The 19852-nt window shown below is 39.9% G+C and overlaps 1 protein-coding gene across 5 annotated transcripts in view; it reads right to left on the bottom strand.

The window, feature by feature from the left end:
* Window positions 1-2778: 2778 nt before the first annotated feature.
* r3hdm2 (R3H domain containing 2) overlaps window positions 2779-19852 on the bottom strand; it is a 30321-nt gene continuing 13247 nt past the window's right edge. For 3 of the 5 annotated variants that reach the window (XM_022748291.1, XM_022748293.1, XM_022748294.1), the window contains exons 13-24: window positions 19031-19266; window positions 17709-17896; window positions 15922-16215; window positions 10822-10957; window positions 9238-9395; window positions 8566-8705; window positions 7949-8049; window positions 6802-6971; window positions 6321-6465; window positions 5228-5322; window positions 4376-4460; window positions 2779-3940 (exon numbers count right to left, since the gene is read on the bottom strand). In XM_022748291.1, the coding sequence (XP_022604012.1) occupies window positions 3552-3940; window positions 4376-4460; window positions 5228-5322; window positions 6321-6465; window positions 6802-6971; window positions 7949-8049; window positions 8566-8705; window positions 9238-9395; window positions 10822-10957; window positions 15922-16215; window positions 17709-17896; window positions 19031-19266 (2137 nt within the window). In that variant the 3' untranslated portion in view covers window positions 2779-3551. Of the gene's footprint in view, window positions 3941-4375; window positions 4461-5227; window positions 5323-6320; window positions 6466-6801; window positions 6972-7948; window positions 8050-8565; window positions 8706-9237; window positions 9396-10821; window positions 10958-15921; window positions 16216-17067; window positions 17167-17708; window positions 17897-19030; window positions 19267-19852 lie in introns of all 5 variants that reach the window. The other 2 variants (XM_022748295.1, XM_022748292.1) reach the window with 2 other exon arrangements.

The raw sequence follows: 19852 nt of genomic DNA, 5'->3' as shown, positions 1-19852 counted from the left end.
CTGTTTGGGACAGCTGAGCACTTTAAAAGCTGAGAAGCTCTCCCAGCTGAGTGGTAAAAAACCAGAGCGCTCTGCTTCTGGTTCTTCACTCAGTATAGACTAAAGTTAGAATATTATCACACACATGGACACACACATGGAGACACACGTACATGCATGCACACACACACACACACACACCACACACATACATGCATGCACACACACACGCGCACGCGCGCACACACACACATACACACACGCGCACACACACATGTGCGCACACACACACACACACACACAAGAAGATGAACATTGATTTCAACCAAAAATTATCAATAATTTGCTGAATTACAAAATATTTATTTTCACTCAGCATGTTGTGCATGTGTTTTATATAAAATATAAAGCTCTGTCCCCTTGAAATCTACAAGCTCAGAGTCCTGGTTCTAATAGATACTAAAATGATCACCATTCATTGGCTTAATTATTATTAAGCCAACCCTGGAGCAATGGAAACAAGGGAAAGGGAAAACTGAATGGACAACAGTGCAGCTAGCTTGGAAATAAGACAGATACTCATTTAGAAGAATACAATGGGTCCATCTAATAATGGATTTAAATCTGAATAATTCCAGATACAAAGTAGATGAGTTTAATAAATGTTTAAATGACACATGACCACAACTTTTGTCAGAATATGACTTGATTCTTATGGGGAGAGCGAAACACTGTATGCACTTATTTGAGTCTACAAGTGAGAGTCTTGAGAGTTTGTTAAATAACACCTCTGGGATTGGAGTCAAGAACTATATCTGTTCTTTCAATAAAAATATTTTATCCCCAATACCTAGATGTGTTTCGTGTAATTACAAATGTCAGTCCTCTTCTCTGTCCTCATGTCTATATCTCTACTGTCAACTTTAAAATGACAACCTAAAGTACATCTTCCAATACTGAATAAAACAATCATTGATCTTTGGTTCCACCGTAAACGGACTAATGCAGTTTTGACTCCCCCACATTTATGGTTTCTAATTGGTACATATACAATTAATACATGATTTATAACACACTATATTGTTGTAAGCAGATGTTAGGTGTTTTTCAGGGTTTATTGATTAGCTGTCAACAACTTTAAATCCTATTGTGAAGCATCCATACCTGGATGCTGGAATGTCCTGGGCGTATCTCTGTCAGACACAGATGGATGACTGAAAACCCAAAAGGGATGAAGTTAAATTATCTGTTGCTTTTTCCTAAAATGTAAAAAAACAAGTGAGGGACAAAATAGGAAAACAGATGTCAGATTATATTTTAACATTTTGTGTAAGATTTTACTTCATCTGCTCAAACATGTTACATGTACATATTTGAGCAGATTGAGGTATAAAGATTGTAGCCTATAGTTGAACAGAAACTGATCTGAGAAACTGTCGGAAAAAAAGATGAAACAACCTGACAGATCTTCTACCGTGTAGATATAAACATGTTTACAGCAGTACGTGTTAAGCACCTGCCCGAGGCCCCACAGCCATCAGGGGCCCCCACACTGTCAAAACACAAAGGTGAAGTCCTCCAGTCATTTTTACTCATAGCTATATAATGCATCACTTCGCAGGTGCTCAGTGGCAACAGTAGTTCTAGTAGTGGCTGTATGTCACAGTTTGCCACTATGTTTTTTTTGTTTTTTTTTCCCCAACCGAATACAAATGTCAAACAAAGCCAGAATAAAATTAGGATTAATGTACATTAAAAATGAGGCAGAACATTTCAGAGAAAGAGGGATTGATTCAACCTCCAGGCCCCTTGAGCAGGGAGCGCAAGACTCAGCTTCCTCGTCCACCTCAGTTACCTTGTCATCACGCTCGTCTCAGATACGCTGGATTGGGCTGCTGCCAATATCGATGAGATGGTGCTATCTCCAGGTGAGATAATAAATTGGTGAAATTTCTTAAAATCAAAAACATCCTTCCTCTGGGGAGCATGAATGTGCTCAGTATTTACAGAGGGGTGATGCATTAGGAAAACAGGCCTGAAATAAAGAATGCAGCTGTTTTTTATACAGGATACAAGGCGCTAAATGGTTTGATGAGTATGAAAAGGATCTGAATCATACGTTAAAGCCTTCATAATTACCTGATCTCAACCCAACACCTATGGGAGATTTAGGAGTGATGTGTTTGACAGCGCTCTCCACCGTCACCAAAATTCCTAAGTATGCTAAGGACAGTTGTTAAGATGTCTTTCCATTTGTAAATGCACATAGAGAATACTACTGTATAGACACATAACCGAGGTGGAACTGACCTGACTGTGGCTCTGCAGTTCAGTCTTCAGCCAGCTTCAGGAAAGTCAAACAATGAATCACATGACACAGAGGATGTTTTGATAGATTTTTTCTCGACTTTTATATTTTTAAAAACAAACAAAAAATAACAGATTAAATAAAATTTACAGTAGACATATGCAATCATTGTGCACTTTAACTACTTCTTCTGATACGTTCTGCACAGCTGTCAACGAAAAACGCAAACACAGTGGGGCGTCGGGGTGGAGCGGGGCGCGAGGGGCAGTTGTTGGAGAGAGGAGAGGACAGAAGAAGTGAGGTAGAGGGCAGAAGAAGAGGAGAAGGGGATGAAGAGGGAAGGAGTAAAGGATAAAGGAAGGCCTAAACTTTGTCACTCAGGGAAAGAAAGAAAAATCACTGAATATATAGATTTCTTTTATTCCTTACATCACTTATATAAATATATTGAACCCCAAAAAACAAAAAAAAAAAAAAAAAGGAAAAAAAAAAAAAAAACTTCTCAGAAAAAAACAGCGCAATACAGAAACCCACAACAGCAGTAAGGCAAACAGAAAGCAAGAGAGGAGAGAGCAGAGAGAGTACATGAGAGGGACAGAGGAGCAGAGAAAGGTAGGAGGCAGTATGAGACATGGCAAGAAAAGAGGGAGGAGCGGCGGGGGAAAGCAGAGAGAGTGCGCAACTGTGCGTATGAAAATGTATAAATATGTGAGATTAAGAGACGACTGGGTGACAGAGAGTTGAGAAACGAGAGAAAGCATAGGCAGAAAAAGGAGGAAAAGGAGGGAGGGTTGGAGAGCAGAGGGGAGGAGGAAAAGGTTTGACTGAGGTCGACTGTCCAGTGTGTTTTTGTTATGTGCTACGTCACCCTGTTGCCTGCGTTTGTGTGTCTGTGTCTCCTGGTATGTTTGTGTATGTGTGTGGCATTGCATGTTGTTGTATAACGGCAGCACACATTCCACGGCAACAGTGAAACACATGCTCGCGTGTCTTGTGTGCTCTTCTGCTATATAAATACAAAACAAAAACAATGAATAAAAACAAACAACAAAATCATATTTGCAACCAAACACCAGCCACCTCATGATTCACACCTTCTTCCCTTTTATACATTTAACTCAAGTTTTTTTTTTTGTTTTGTTTTTAAATTGTACACTAAGAGCAGTCCCCCTCAGTCCTCCTTCCTTTTCCACCACTCCACCAAGAGTCTCTCTTTCTTTCTGTCTCTTTCACTTTCTTTCTTTCCTCCCCCTCTCTTTTCCTTTCACTGAGAACTGGCTCTCTCCAACACGCGCAGGTCATAGTTCTTTTTGGCGGCCCTCAGTTTGAAGAGGCTGGCCCCGCTGTTGTTAAGTTTGAAGGAAGCACTCTGGGCAGCCATGGTGCTGGGGAACACTGCCACTACTGTGTAGAGGTGAGCGGGGTCGTTGCCATCGCCCTTTGCTCCCCCCACAGTGGCCCCGGGCCCAGCGGTGGCTCCTGGCCCAGAGGGACCTGCACCAGGACAGGGGCCGCAGCCTCCTCGTCCTCCCTGGGGCTCCTTCAGCCACTGGATCTTGGCACCACACATCGACAGCTGGTTGAAGAGCTTCTCAGCTTCCGGACGTGAAATCCCCTCTGGCAGGTCCGTTACCTCGAGTACTCGACTCACCACTGGACAAAGAAGAAGCAAAGACAGTCAGAGAGAGATGTACCAAGTCAGCAGGTTTCACTGCTCAAGCTGTATCTTTACCGACTTGGAGCACCTGTTCCAAAGATGTGCTCATTTATTTCGGGTTAAGACTTTTTTGCAATGTGCAGTGCATAGACCAATGAGGGTGTGCAGGGGCCCTGAGGCCAGCAGGATACTGGAAAAGAAATCCAATTTGGTGTATTTACAATGGCTGTAGAACTTTGACTGCAGTGCTACCAGCTAATGCCAGTATTTTCACAAAAACCCAATGTTTATTTAATGGCATCCACACCAGCTGGGGCATATGAGGAAGAAAAAAGCCACATACTTTGCTGGTTTGTCCTCTAGTACAACACCTGGAGAAAAATTCAATGGCTGTAGATGTGCTGGTCGGTGATGGTGCATCTGTAACTTACCAACATCAGTGGTGCCGAGATCTGTTGATGCAGATTTGAGTGTTTGTTTTTTCCCTCGTCCCCCATGTTTCATTACTCCTTGGCCCTGAACACAGCAACGACAATATTATGAGGCCTATTATTACGATGCAGTAACATGACAAGACACTAGATGGCAGTATAACCAATCAGTGGAAGCCTTAAACGTATACGTCTTTGGTAAATGGAGACACCAACGGTTACAAAATACTGCACACTAGTGGGCACAGGAGAGGTGATGAAGCCTGCAGCAGAGAGACAGAAAGATGGACAGCTCACATTGGCTTCCATTTGAAATGTTTCTTAAGTTACGTTACTACCTCATGGCTACACAACATGCTGCAAAGAAAGATTTTAAACAATTTCCACATAGCTTACATTTAATGACTGTGACTTAAAAAAGTCGTGTCTGTTCCCCAACTTCACAACAATATCTTCATACACAGAACTACGATATTCTGTCATTACTAGTCATTTTCACCCACTTTACCACGCTTTGCACCCTTTAAGAGCAAATTACAAAACAAGCAGATCATTTATCATCTTGTGTTCTTAGATCAAAATAAAGACCACAGCCTTTTTCAGGGGTACAATCTGAACCAATGATCTAAAAGTGAGGTGTAGCTATACTGAATTGCAGGGCATTAGGAGTTTCCACTTCTGAGCCACTTCTATACTCAGAAAACAGTTCTGTGCCTTGTTCTGTATTTTATTCAGTTTTTAGAGTGCGGAATTCATGATGGCTCTCTTTAAGCCAGAAATAAACTGAAGCACAGTAATAATAATCAATTCTGCATCCCTTTGGAATCATTGCAAAGGCCTGCCAGTACTGACCTGATGGGAGCTGTAGGAGGACTGGCCATGTATGAGGGGAGGCGGACAAAGGCTGTATTGGAGAGGCTGCCCCAACAGAGAGTAGCGCCCATCGCCTAAAAAATTTAAATCGTAAATTTAAAATCAGAACAATCAATCCTGAAAACACTTCAATTTAGAGTTTCATTATCCCAGAAGAGATCAGGTAAACTTTATAACCACTTTTTCTTTTTTTCTAACTAGGTGTCATTGTCTCGCTGACATAAAAATCTCTTTTTAAAGAGAGACCTGGTCCAAAGGGCAGCAGAAAACAGTGTTATAACAATGAATATGCTGACATAGAACAGCCAAAAAGGAGATGAATGGTGTATTTAATGAGGGTTTACGGACTTGGCAAAGATTTCACATTCAAGATTTTCTTTCAACAAAACTTCAGAGAGTTCAAAGAAAAAGCTGCAAATAATCATTAATGGGTAAAATGGCCTAATGCAGTTCACTACTACAGTACTTTTTGATTTTGGTGTTTTGAGGACGATGTTATACAGATGTGTCATGGTGACATTACAGGAATCGTAGCCTGATGCAAGACCGTATTTGGTCGTGTAATCATGCATTCCAAATAGTAGGTCTATTTGTCAGTCAAGGTATTGTGACTCTGAGTGTATGTTTAGGTCAAAGGACAAGGATGAGGTAAAGCCATGTGTGGGTGCCGCAGGTTTGACTGGGTGGCATGGTGTCAGCGATGTGAACCAGTTGTAGTAAGGTGATATGACAGCCTATTGGCCCAGGGCCAAAAGCCACCTGACAAGGTTTAGAGAGTTCCAGTGAAAATGGGTGAAAGAGCAAGAGTCTGAGCAGGTGTTTAAACACACAGCTGGAATAAAACAAAAATGTATGATTCTTTTAATGGCAAGAGTCAGGGATAAAATTTGTTGAATGAGCAACATACAGTACCTAGACAAGTGTCAAGCGTACAGTATTCTATTTGTGGAGGGTTACACAGGTGTGATACCTGACTGCGTATGTACCATTTCCATTGTCATCGGTTGCATTTAAGAATTTACATGCATTTTCCTCATTAACATAAACCTTCAATTTTCTTGTTCAACTGTACCTTGGGCTGGGCCTCCTGGCCGGGGAAACTGGGAAATGAGGGGTAGTGGTCCAAGGCCTGGACAGACGCTGCTGACGCTGCCGGAGGGAGATGGGGTGGGAGACTGAGTGGGGGAGGCCAGGGGACTCGTCAGCTGGGTACTGGCCTGGAGAAGAAAACAAAAAATAGAAAGCATAACATAAAATACTGCGACATTAGAGCCCCATATTCCCGATGAAGCGATAAACTTTTCAGCTCTACCTGACTTTACTCTAAGTTACAGACTAATTTCATCTAACGACATCACATTGATCTAAAGCACATTTTACAGCTAAGCAGTATTACAGATGACCACTAGGGGGTTGACAGGCTAATAATGAATGCACAAATACATGCAGATGAAAGAATGGATGTGTGGGTTGCAGTCTGGATTCATGAGGTTCTTTGCACTTCAAGAATTTCACCCAATGACTGAGATGTTGAAATGTGTATGTGTGTGTACCTGTGGAGTATTGTCAGGTTTGTAGAGCTCTCCTGGTTTGCTGGGTCTCTGCTCTATGCTGTAGTACTTGCATGGGTTCCATTGGACCAGAGGAGGATTCTGGGAAGGCTGTGGTCCATTGGGGACGCTGAGCTGCATGACCATCACCCCAGGCCCAGGAGGGGGTACTCCTGAGGGAGTGTACCATGAGACAGGCATACATGTAATTAAAACAGGTCTTCTATGCTATCATTAGCGTCCATAGAGTTTTAACAATACTGACAGGCCCCTACAGCCGTGTGAAAGCTTCTGTTTAACCAAGTTAACCAAGTCTTGTCTTTTCTGTTCAAAAAACAAAATTACATAAAGTATTCTGAATTCTCATTTCATAAAGTAGTGCAGGTTAAGTGTAAAAATGTACATCTAATTCATCACGAAGGTAAAGTATTAGGAAATGTTCATTTCAAACTAGGCGACCCCACTAACACTTACCTTTAGGAATAATTTACACCCAAAACTCAGGTCTATTACTCCCTCAACAAATAAACATACACCTGAGTAAATGGCACAAACACAGCTGAGGTTGAAAGGATAACGTGACCATGATCAACATTTACTTAAGGGTAAATGGGAACACAAGGCCTTTGTGAGGTTTAGGTTTTCCCTGATTTCTTCAAACATGACCTTTTTAAGGATATCGATTTGCATGCTCAGCGTGTGAACACGGTGTGACTGAACTTTTCCCTGAATACCTTTCACCTGATTTTATAAAAGGACAGTTCCAAGTTTCAACTCTACTATTAGTCAATGTAGGGTTACTAGGTATAAAGGACATTATAACTTTACAACAGGTGTACAACCTGGCCAGTCTTATCACCATGTTCAGTAGCGGACAACAGTATGGAAGGTGATGCATCTTTTTCTCAGTTGTTTTTGGAGCAACACCAACTTTGCAGTGGGCTTAACTTTGATTTTGAGATCTACAGTTTTAAAGAACAACATAATGCATGTATTATGAATGTCACTTGTATGATAAATACTAAAGGAATCTGTTTTGAGAGAATAATGCCCACAAATTAAATAGTTAAAAGAAAATTAAATCTTTAAAAAGCTAAAATAATGGGTAAAAATACATTACTAATGGTCACAACATCTTCACTGTACTCACCTGAATATTGCTGCTGCAACTGCTGAGGATTGCAGGGGGACGGCGACTGTGTGATTTGATACTGCTCATTGCTGGGGGGCTGCAGATATCCTACTGACGGGCTTCAGGAGAGAAACATACAAAGGGGGAGAAGACGATTACAGGGATATCCAAATTTTAAATCAACAAAATTTTCATATATGTATACCTAGGATTGAAATCTCAATGTTTAGCAGTTATCTGTTAGCATATAACATTCGTACTCTGCTGAGGTTACATTACAGTTATTGTTGGTTTCTTTAACAGACATTGGTCAGAAGGATGCAGATGCACTCAAAGTAAAATTGGTTGTACTCATACTGAATTTTGCAACTTCATTTAGAAAACTCCAGAGCTCAAGCATTTACATCTTGCTCATGCAGATGGTAATTACAACAGAGTAGAAAAAACTGCTTTATTGATATGAAGGAATGCTCCTATAAACCTGTGGCTGCTACTGCAACAGCTTCAGTCATCACAGTGTCGGATGCTTACATTTAATGCACAGTATATCTTTTCCACAGAAGGCTGGATATAATTTGAAATATTTCAATACCAATGACAACTCTTTTGTACAAATATGATATATTCATACATACCTTGTGCTATTCTGCTGTGTGGGTGTGATAACACTGTAGTAGACAGGCATGGGCCCCTGGACAGACTGGCTGACTGGTACCATCACCTGCTGCTGGTACTGCTGCTGCACCACCTGCTGATTCTCATTTCCCACAGGCACCTGGGTAAAAGGTCAAACGAGAAGAAGTTTTTAGGAAAAGGTAAAAATAATTGATGATTTACCTCACGACTGCCAAAGTTAGAGAAGTTAGGAGAAATGAAGACAAGACTAACAGAGGGATACCAGACCTGTGACATAGTCACTATTATATCTGATTTGGTCCAATACGTGTTGCTCTGTTTTAATTAAGACTGTATGTCTGTTGTTTTTCATCTTTTTTTGTCCGTGAGCATTGCAAAAGTATCTGGAAAAGTTACTGAGTTTTTCCCCCCATACATTACTACTGTACTAGTATAGACTGACTGGCAATTGATTCTAATTTTTCGTTATGAATCTATATTGAAAGAATTCAGAATATGTTTGTATCAAAAATTATAAAGATCTGAAACCTATTATGCAAGAGGAGTTTTTGTGGAAAAACAAACAAACAAACAAAAAAAAATACAGCAACCCATTGTGAATAACGACTAAAAAAAAGAAACGTGCTGTAACAACAAGTTACACCTTATGGCTGAATTAAAATCATCCATACCTGATATGATGGCATCTGTGGGTACTGGACCATTATGCTTTGCATCTGTCCCCCCATGCCTGCCCTCTGAGAATTGAGCAGACCAGGGTTTTGGGGCTGCTGCACACCCATCATGCTCTGGTAGCTCGGCTGCTGGCTGGGTATCATCGTCTGGAGACCTGATGGCAACAGACAACAATTGGAGAAGAAAATTTTGCAAGGGTGGTAAAGATGGAGCACAGCACAAGAGAGGGGAAATTGGGATTGGCGGGTGAGCCATTGCTTTTGAGGAGAAAATCAATGTAGAATGGCATTTAGTAGAGCAAACACCTCTGCCATCCCAAACAATCCTACATGTCTTAGCCTTATTTATTTATTGAGTTTAATCCTTACACAGGACAGCTGTATGGTTTTACTTGTTGTGTGAAAAGATGCCATCAACATTATATAATTATTGTATGCATTGTCTCATTGCTATTTTGCAACCACTATTGTTATTCAGTAATTTTATTAGTTGCATGTTGAATTAAATACTACTATAAGCACTGCAAAACGCTGCTGGTGCCATATTCACTAATAATAATAATAATACAACTCCGGTTGTAATGTGGATTCACGAAACTGTAAAAACTCGTAGATCAACACCAGAAATATGTCCGATTTGAAGACCCATACACTATTTCCTGAGAAATTGCCAAAAATGTTGACATCTTGCAATGTTATGGAAAGTTCCTGGATTTAATGGGTTCTTCCCTGACCCATGCCCCATCCCTCCGGCAAGTTTGGTGCAAATCACTTTAGTCTTTTTGCGTAATCCTGCTGAGAAATGAACAAACCAAAAAACAAATCAACACCCAAACATGGATGAAAACATAACCTCCTTGGTGGAGGGAGTGAAGGGAGTTGAAGAAAATTATTTCAGTCCAGAGGGGCTTAATTCACACTGTTCATGGTTTCTTTATGTATAAATCTTCACCATCACAAAACTCTTATTTCAAACCAGGCAGCAGCCTTGGATTGATGCAACTGGCTGCAACTTCATGATCCATGTGGTTTTGGCAGGCCTCTGCTACGAGCCAGAGTCCATTTAAGTTGTCAACAATGTCTATCTGTCATTTACTGTATAAACACAGAGCCAGTCTTCACAGACTCTAAATGAAAAAGACTGAAGGATAAAGCTGTCAAGGCTTTTCCATGAATAAAAGACAGAGCTCTATTTTGGTCTGAGCATATTTGACTTGGCAGCACAATGCAGGACCAAGGTTGTTTAAAATCAACCTTTCACCTGTTAGACTTGACACTGAGTATGATTTAGCAGTTTTTAGCTCAGGGACAAGATGATACTGCTCTGGATTCATTTTGGATGATTTAGGATATTTTCATGTCATAATTTAGCTCTATTCTTTTTTATTGTGGTAAGACTATATGTGAACACTTAAAAATATCAAGCACCAAAAAGACTGTGTGCGTGTGAACAACAATTAACAATATCTTTAGAACAATATACAGGAAACACTAATACTGTATATCTACATGTACAGTAGTAATCCATATATATCCAGTCATTTATGGAGACAAGAATACAACACAGCACAATGTACTGACCTGACTGCTGTGTGGGCTGAGGCATGGGTTGTGTGCGCTGGGCAGGATAAGACACCTGGTGGGACATGGGTTGGGGCACACGGTACTGCTGGCCTGAGCTGGGATACTGACCAGGAGGGTAGTATGACACCTGTATCTGAAGAGAAACAACACACACAAAAAAAAAAAACGGTTTAAAAAAGAAAAAACACACAAAAAAAAAAACGGTTTAAAAAAGAAAAAACACACAAAAAAAAAAACGGTTTAAAAAAGAAAAAACACACAAAAAAAAAAACGGTTTAAAAAAGAAAAAACACACAAAAAAAAAAACGGTTTAAAAAAGAAAAAACACACAAAAAAAAAAACGGTTTAAAAAAGAAAAAACACACAAAAAAAAAAAACGGTTTAAAAAGTAATAAACACAGTTTGAAGAGGAGAAGAAAACTGTTGCTGAATCGCACCGACTTATATCAGTTTCCTTCGACCTTATTCCCCAGAGAAACAACACTGAGGACCCCCTCATATATTTCATAGCACTGCCACCAGTTTTTGCAGACCCCAGACAAAGACCACAGACTTAGTGAGACAAATGGCATGAGTTGATTTTTTTTTTCTGCCAGAGAATCAGGTTCTTGAGACATTTAAGAAAACATTTAAAACTGCAGATTTATGCTCTTAAAAAGGTTTTCATAAATATTCAATACTTAAAAAGCAACTAAGGAACAAATTGCAAGTTAGTGTAAAAAGCTGAGCAAAAAATCTTGTTAGACCTCACTATTATAGCTTAAGACATAAAACCTATGATTTTTTTTTTTGCCATCTGGGGGCAGTGGAAACATGCTAGAAACACTACATTCACATGTTATCATCTTCTACATTGATTTGGCAAACTTCTTAGCAAACAGTTACATATTTACACGTCCAGCATGTACAGAGCAACATTAACATTCATTTGAAGTCATGTTTCTGTCCATCTGATGAATGAAAGTCCAGTATTCACTCTCTTAGCTCTGTTTTTGCTCTCCACCAGCTCATGTAGTTAATATCTGGCTCTTTACTGACTTAATGCCACACTGTGTTCACCAGCTACTCACTAACTTTGTCTGTATGCTGTTTGTTGCTGGACAGGTAGCATAGTGTCAGTTTTTACAGCTTTTCTGTTGAAAAGAGCAGCGACAAAAATTAAAAGATAGTTAACAGAGATGACAGATGAGACAGAACCAAAGCAGCAAGGTTAAAAACTGTGAGAGACCCCTTTCACATACAAATTGTCATATGATCCATTGTAAAAATAAAATTATAGCAACTTTAAAACAATATCCCCGAGAACTCTGTTCTGTGCTTCTTCAACAATGATGCACAGAAACAAGAATATTCTAGCAGTTCACAGTAGTTTCATAGCTGTACGTGTCCATAGTACTAGCTGGAACAGCTTGTGTCTAACATAGCCATTCTAAATGTAGCATGAAGAATTTCCAAACAAGACATCAAATGGAAAAACAGAATAAGATGAATGTTAGGAGGATCGATATGTTCTGCCTCCACCTTCATCTGCATACATGACAACATTCAACCCATCTAGCGGCTGCAGCGGTGTCAATATTTGCACTCCTGTTACACTGCCGACCACCCACACATTGAACAACACAGTGCATCTTCCTTTCCCAGCCAATACTGTTTATACAAGTACAGAGATCTAAGTGTGAGGATAATATAGAAAGGTGTGTAGGGTGATAAAAGCCATGAAAAGCCACTGTCTATATAGGTCAGAGCGAACTACAAAATAAAAGCAAGGAGAACGAAAGCTATGAAAAGACAAAACAAGAGACAAGATGGATCAGTTATAAAAATTGTTAGGTTTTACAGTGCAGGAATATCTAAAAACTATTTGCAAGATTGCAAATAGTTAGATATATGAACAATGCATTTATCATTTGAGGTCCAATAAGCAAGTATATGCACAAAAGCAACATAAAAGCACTACAATTATTGGGTACTTTAAAATGTCCACCTGATTCCAGTAAATCCTCAATTACCTACTGTGAAAAAGTCCCCCTGGTTCTGGGATAGTGTACTTCACTCATGATTTACCTGCTCTAATGAAATACTATTCACACCTGATTCCCTTCAAATAAACAAAAAATTGTGACTTCAGCTATTAAATCTCTACTAAACAGATTATCTTCTTTTACAGCTTAGCCCCAGAGCTACTTCACAGGGCCTAATGTCTCCCACAGGGTGTTTAATGGCCAGGTCAATTTAGTTCTCTTTCCTCAAATGAATTATAATAACTATTTCATGGATTCAAGCAAAGGCCTGACAGAGGGAAGGAAGTGTGTGAGTGACAGCGAGTGAGAGAACTCATTATTGTCACCGCCTCTGCAATCTGAAGAATGTGACAGGCTTGCTGACTGAGACTGAGCTTGTGAAGGTGACACACAGCGCTCTGAGTGAGAGGACCAAACTCCCCACTGGGTGAATCCTGCAACTTCACAGGAATCACATCGCTGACATGTCACACCTCAGTCTGTAAGTGTACATAAGAAAGTTAATATCTGAATTTTTCCACCTTTCCAAGAACTTGATCTTTTTAATTTGTGATTTTCACGGCATCTATTTTTATTTATTATTTAAATCAAAGCAGAGCAGATAAGGTGAAAATGCGCAAGTATAAAATTTGTATACAGGCAAGCATGCAGTTCAACATATTAAAAGGAAATAAAGTAAGTGCCTAATGACTGAAGATTTTCTCGGGTTTTGGAGCAGTGCTTTCATGGAAATTACAACTTTTCCTGTAATTAGTACCAGATTACCTGGTTCTTTGTAGGAAACATATTAAATGACTTTGACGTTGTTCAGAAATCACATACCCTTAAAATAAAGCATTGGGGTTTTTACAAAGCAGAGAAAGACAAGAGGCAAAGGAGAATGATGTGACATCTATGGTGTTGCATTTTCAATTGGCCAGCACTTCAAGCAAATCAAGGCACACTGGGCTCTATTTTTGTCAATAATTGACACTTGATACAAGAACTCAGGTTATGATGACACATTTTTTGGAAATTTTCTAGTGAGAGACAAGTGGCATACCTGCACCACAGCTTGAAACAGAAACTATGTATTTACTGTGAGAAGAGCTGGCTTGAGCCATTGTCAATTAAACAAGTTATTTCCTTGTGCCAGGAAAACGATTACTCACAAGAAAACAGTGTGATATTGTTTAACTGTAATAGCTGGGCCTTATTTTACCTTATTTTATAACAGAAGCAGCAGCAGAAAACATGATTCTGTCGTTTAGCTCTGTCATTACAAGGGATGGTGAATGACAGTTATTGTTGCATTTAAGTTCCTATAATGGAAAACCACCATAAAGACTCTCATATCACTTTCTCAATGTTAAATTAAAGAACGCAATCAGGCCTAATCTCTCTGTATCTGTGTGTTAACAAGGTGCAGGGATGATCACACAGCGTACTGTTCTCTTTCATTAACAAATCTTTACATTAACACTAATTAATGAGGTGTAAAGAACATGATGCTCCACAGTAGCAAAAATCTGGAAGCAGGAACAGTCCGATATGAATGAAGCTCGTGAGAGAGTGTTTGTAATGAACTGAAATCTAAAGGAAAAATTCATACTTAAACACAAAATACTTTTTCACAAATGCATTTGTTAAAACTGAACTGTTCCAGGATATGTAGCAGCTCCTTATTTAATATTATGTTTATGCAATGTGACCATTCGCACAATGACATAAACAATGTCCTTTGCTGCCAGAAATTAGATGCATCATGTTTGGCCATAGTGGTAATGTAACTCTTCCATTCACAAAATATAGTGAAGCGAAAGCTTCAAAGCAACAGAGCTATTATAAAACATCCAGAAGCTATTTCTAATTCTTCATGTGTAAATAATGTTTATCGTTCCTCTATAACCATAATGTATAACCAAAATTCTCAGTTATTGTGGATCACAGTTGTCATAAATGATCCAAAAGAGGTCTGTGTGAGATCTGAAAGGCCTAAGACAACATATTTTGTAAAGGAGAGGATTTTCTTCTGGGAAACACTAAAAACAACAGTTAACTGTTAAATGAACGTAGGTTTCCTTTTGATATTTACGTTAATGTTTAATCTGATTTTCAATACTTTTGCAAAAAAGAACATTAACATAATGAAAAAAAGATAATGCTGTGAGTCACTAAGATGTTACTTTTATGCATAAGGTTCACTCCTATACCCCACAAATATACTGTAATAGATAAAATGGATAAATATTGGTACTGTGCATTATCATCACCACATATATGTACTGTCAGCCACAGCCCTGAGTTACATGGTGTTCCTGCGATAAGTGCTCAAGTGCGCCATTCAGTACTTCCAGAAGTCAGGGCTGATCTTCAAATTGGCTGTGAACAAGTTTGAAGCAGTTCACAAGCATTAACAGTGATAATATTTCAATGGAGAAGTCTCATCCTAATTTTTTTTGACAAAAATTTGGATTTCTTCAAATAACAAAAGTCAAGCAACTGGCTAGTCAGACTTCCACCAATAACTAACTGCTTACATTTTAGCTATGGTGAAAGTGAGTATGTGATCTCTTTCCTAGGATCTGTCCTGGTAGATGACCTGTTATTTAGGCATGCCCGGTGTCAACTGTTGAAGCTCTAAATTATTTCTTATTATGAAACATTTGTATTGGCTTGGAAAGCAGGGAAACCCCTCTGCATGTGTGGAATATCAAATTAAGACTTCCAAATAAACTTTAATTGCCCAGCATGATGGCCCTAGAACAAAGAGACATCACAGTCAAATTCAGTTTATTTTATGTGCTCTGTTTCTCTGCGGGTGTACCCTTGGAAATTTGAAAGCCTGACTTGCTACACAAATGAAGGGAACAGTACTTCAGTCTATTTTGCTGACCTGGGACCAATTACTATTACTTATCATAAACTCAAGATTACCAGTGCCAAGCATGGGAGGTCCCAGAATTATATCAAAATATTTCACTGGTACAGTACTATTCCTTTCATTGGTATTCTAAGAACATTCAAACAAAACCTAAAAAAAAAATTTGAGAAGTGAATTTTAACTCATGCCTGATGCCTGAGAATGTTGTACCTGTTGAGGTGGAGGAGGCTGCATGTAGCCTTGTGGGGGCGGTGGAGCCTGCATGACTGGCTGAGATGGAGGGGGTGGTGGAGGTGGAGGATGGGGGTGTCCAGTGGCAGGCTGGTAGCCAGACGGGGGCGGCATAGGCTGACCCGTGGTAGCCATGATATAGCTGGTCTGAGGAGGGGGGTGCTGGGACAGCACCGTGGGAGGAGCCTGATACATAGGGGGAGGCTCAGGGTTCTCACTGGAGCCCTGCCGACTCAGTGTCATCTGGCTGAACTGGGGCGCCAGCTCTTCTCCCTGGGAGGAATGGGAATGATGTCATTAGTGGTCATTTGCAGTTGGTACATATATATCAGTACCTTTTGTGAATTTTGGAGCTGTAGTATAAGGTCTAACTGAGTGATCTATCAGAGAGTGATCACTAGCACAGATCATTACCAACAGAGACATGAGCATTTAAGCACCATTTTGGAAAATACCCATCTGCCATTTTGCAAGGTGTAAGAAGAGAAGTTCTCTTTGCATCCAGTACAATGTTTGGCAATCCTGTACAACACCAATACCTGGATGTAATGGTGGCAATATTGTGAGCTAAACCTAAGGACACAGTTCTGTAGTTTGATCTTCACGTCTGACTGTGGGTTTGACAGAAAACTAGTATATTTCCCAAAATATAGTGTTCCTGTAAAGTTTGGGTCTATAGAAACATTGCTCATGGCAGAACATGCTTGTCTAGCTAACTAAGATGAGAATCCATGATTGTATGGATTCATTTGAGAAGTGAATGCCACGGTATATTTTTCACATTAAAGAATACAAATTCTGTACCATCTAGTCTTTGTGTCACTTCATTTTTTCATTAACATCCTGGAATAGCAAAAACACTTTCTCGTTCCAGTCTCTCAGGGAATTCCAGGTAGGTATGCAGCCTGAGAGAAAGTCATACTTGACTGGTTCAGAGCAGCAAAGACATAATTCTTCCATCAATGTGATTAAATACCACACAGATGTGAATAAGAGCAGGGTAATAGAGTGCCAGAGTTTTTTAGTAGAATACAGCATTAGTTAAGTGTGAAGTGTGATAGTGACAGTTATGCAGTCTTTAACTGAATTACTATCAAGAGATGACGCTACAAGAGGTGTCAGTACCATTGTGTACTGCTGGGGAGGAGAAACTGGCAGGAGAACCTGGGGGCAGGAAGGACTGGAGTAGGAGACAGGCTGAGAGGGCTGCAGAGATGCCACCGGCTATACACACCACCAGGAATAGGAAGGAAATAAAGAGGTAGAGCATAGAGAGAATGGAGCAAGCCAGTGAGAAAGAGGGCGACAGAAGCAAACGGAAAGAAGGGAATAAAGAGAATTTAAGACATAGGAAAGATATGGGTTAGAACACAGAGGAAAAGTTGTTAATGAACAGATGAATAGAAATAGAAATCAAATGTAGTTTCTAAATATTATACAAAAGCAATAAATCAATGCATACAAAAAATGCAATTTCTTCTACTCAGAGAGAAACAAGAAAGGAAATGGCTGCTATCAGACATGTTGTTATTGACTGTCAAAAACTTTCATATTGTTGCTCGAAGTTCCTCCTCCTTATATGTGACCAAATTCCACCCTCATTTGTGACAATACCTTAATAACTAACCCTATCAGAGAAGGAATGTGGACAAAAGACCACTAAAGCTATTGACCCCCTGATTAAAATTGGATCCTCTGTAGCTTGAAAGTGCATCTTCATTGTTAGTGGTATGGTTGACATAAATACAGGTGGTGAAGGTACTTACCTGAGCAATCATGTGGTTGCCCATGGGGTGTTGCTGTGGGGTGGGCAGCAGGGCAGTCTGAGGTGGAGCCTGGGGCTGTGGCTGTGGCTGTGGCTGTTGTGGCTGTTGTGATGGGCAGGGAAGCAGGCTACGGCTGGACTGGGAGGCTGCGGGTGGGGGACACACATCAGGACTGACTAGGGGCAGGCCTAATGACGCAAGAAAAGACATGATAGATATAGGAAATAATTTCTTCATTCATTTCTGTGCTGAGCAAAAATGATGAACCCAAAAAACTTCCCTATTAAAGCAATTTTATTTATGAAACCAAGGGAATTACAATAATGTCTTGGTAAGTATTCTTGTATTATTATTATATCTTATAAAATAATGTATGTTTACCAGACCGGTAGAATGCAAGCTCAAGTTAAAATCTCAGCAAAAGTGAAGACTGTCTCTAGTTTAAATGTTTAGGACCTGGAGTTAAATTATAGTTACAAATGGTCCCCGATTGTTTTAACTTGCAGGGAAATTTAAATAAGCTGAATGTAAGACAATATTTTTTTCCTGGATGACATGTTTGAAAAGGCTAGGGTGGTAATATTTACAAAATCACATTCTTTTTGAAAGGAGCAAGTGCCAGTGTAATGCTAGCGTAGCATTATGGATTGATTGCGGCTTTAATGTCTTATAGTGCGTCTCTTAAGAGTTAACCCTAAAAGTGTTTAGTAAGCCCATTTTAACCTGCTGGATGAGAAAAGGAAAATGAGTCTCCGGACATCTCTACTGCATATTTTGCATCATCTGTCAAGCAGCCAAGAGTTACAGATGTCACAGAATTTCATAATGAGGAAAAAAAAGGAAAAAATTCCAACAGATATAGAAAATCATTCTGGCCACTTCCAGGAGAATGACACAAGTGTGTGCAAGTATTTGACTGTTGGACTAAGCCAGTCAAATGTGGTATTTACATTTCACTTTTCTTTTTCAAGAAAAAGCATTCAAAATGCATTTTCCATGTCAGTTTGTTAGAAAAGAGGGTGTCATCTTATAAATAGGGTTAAAGTAAGGCCAATATAGTACTATATAGTTTTTCCCCCATTCATTAACTACAATGACCATAAGTCATAACATATGTATTATGACATTACACTTAATATAAAGGGTATGCATGACTCAGGGCAACACATTTCTTTATGCCATGGTCGCTTCAGTAGCAATAATCATAATGGATAGCAAAAGCTAATACTTCAGTAAGAGGTTAAGTACAACTAGCTTTAGTGACCTACACTGGAGAGACCTAGATGTCTCCTTTCTCCCCAACTTGTCTCCTCAGTCCTTACCAGAGCGAGAGCCTTTGCAGCTTCCCTGTGAGCCTTTGTTGCTGCCAAGGCTATCCCCCCTGGTAAGGATGGATATGCCAGAGAAGCTGCTGGCTTTCGTGACGGGCGGCCGGAGGGTGCGGTTGGAGCTGTCTGAGTCGGTGCTGCTCCAAGGCCGCGGCTCCAGGCACTTCATGTCACTGTCTGTGCTGCTTTGACGACTGCTAGATGCCCGGCTAGAGCTCTCACGATTCCCTCTGAGAGAAGACAGAACAGGGAGGAAGAAGAGACAGAGAAAGAGATGAAATGATGGGCACAAAATGGGGATAGATGCAGGAAAGGGGGGAAAGAAAGAGGTGAAATAACAGAGTTAAAGCGAGGATGGTTAAGGGGTAGAAAGTGACAGATATGCAAATTACAGAGAGAAGAATAAGAAGACAGAGAAGGAGAGAGACAAAAATGTATAAGGGTAAGATGAAGAACATATTGAAAAAGAGAAGATGTGAACATGTGAAGCAGAAAGGAAGGTAGGTTGGGGTAGAAAGAAAGACAGAATAGGACAGAGGGGGGGAGAGCAGAAGCAGAAGAGCAGGGGAAGGTCATCAACAGGTAGTAAAGACAGTTTGACAAGTTTGACAGTTTGAGCTTTAGGATGAGGCATTCAACACAGATGCATATTGGATAGTTTAGTGAAATCACGATACAAAATCAGGCAACAAGCCACCAAACAATATTATCTCCAATTTTAAACATACAACCACACACATTCACACACACAAACCCATCCACAGAGGAAAACTAACATGCAGGGAGAAAAGATGCTCCAGACAATCAAAACCAGGG

Source organism: Seriola dumerili, unplaced genomic scaffold, assembly GCF_002260705.1.
Source record: "Seriola dumerili isolate Sdu_G_001 unplaced genomic scaffold, Sdu_1.0 BDQW01000121.1, whole genome shotgun sequence".
NCBI classification, from domain to species: Eukaryota; Metazoa; Chordata; class Actinopteri; order Carangiformes; family Carangidae; genus Seriola; species Seriola dumerili.
Note: the sequence above shows the minus strand (reverse complement) of the source record. Positions and strands in the feature narration are given on the sequence as shown.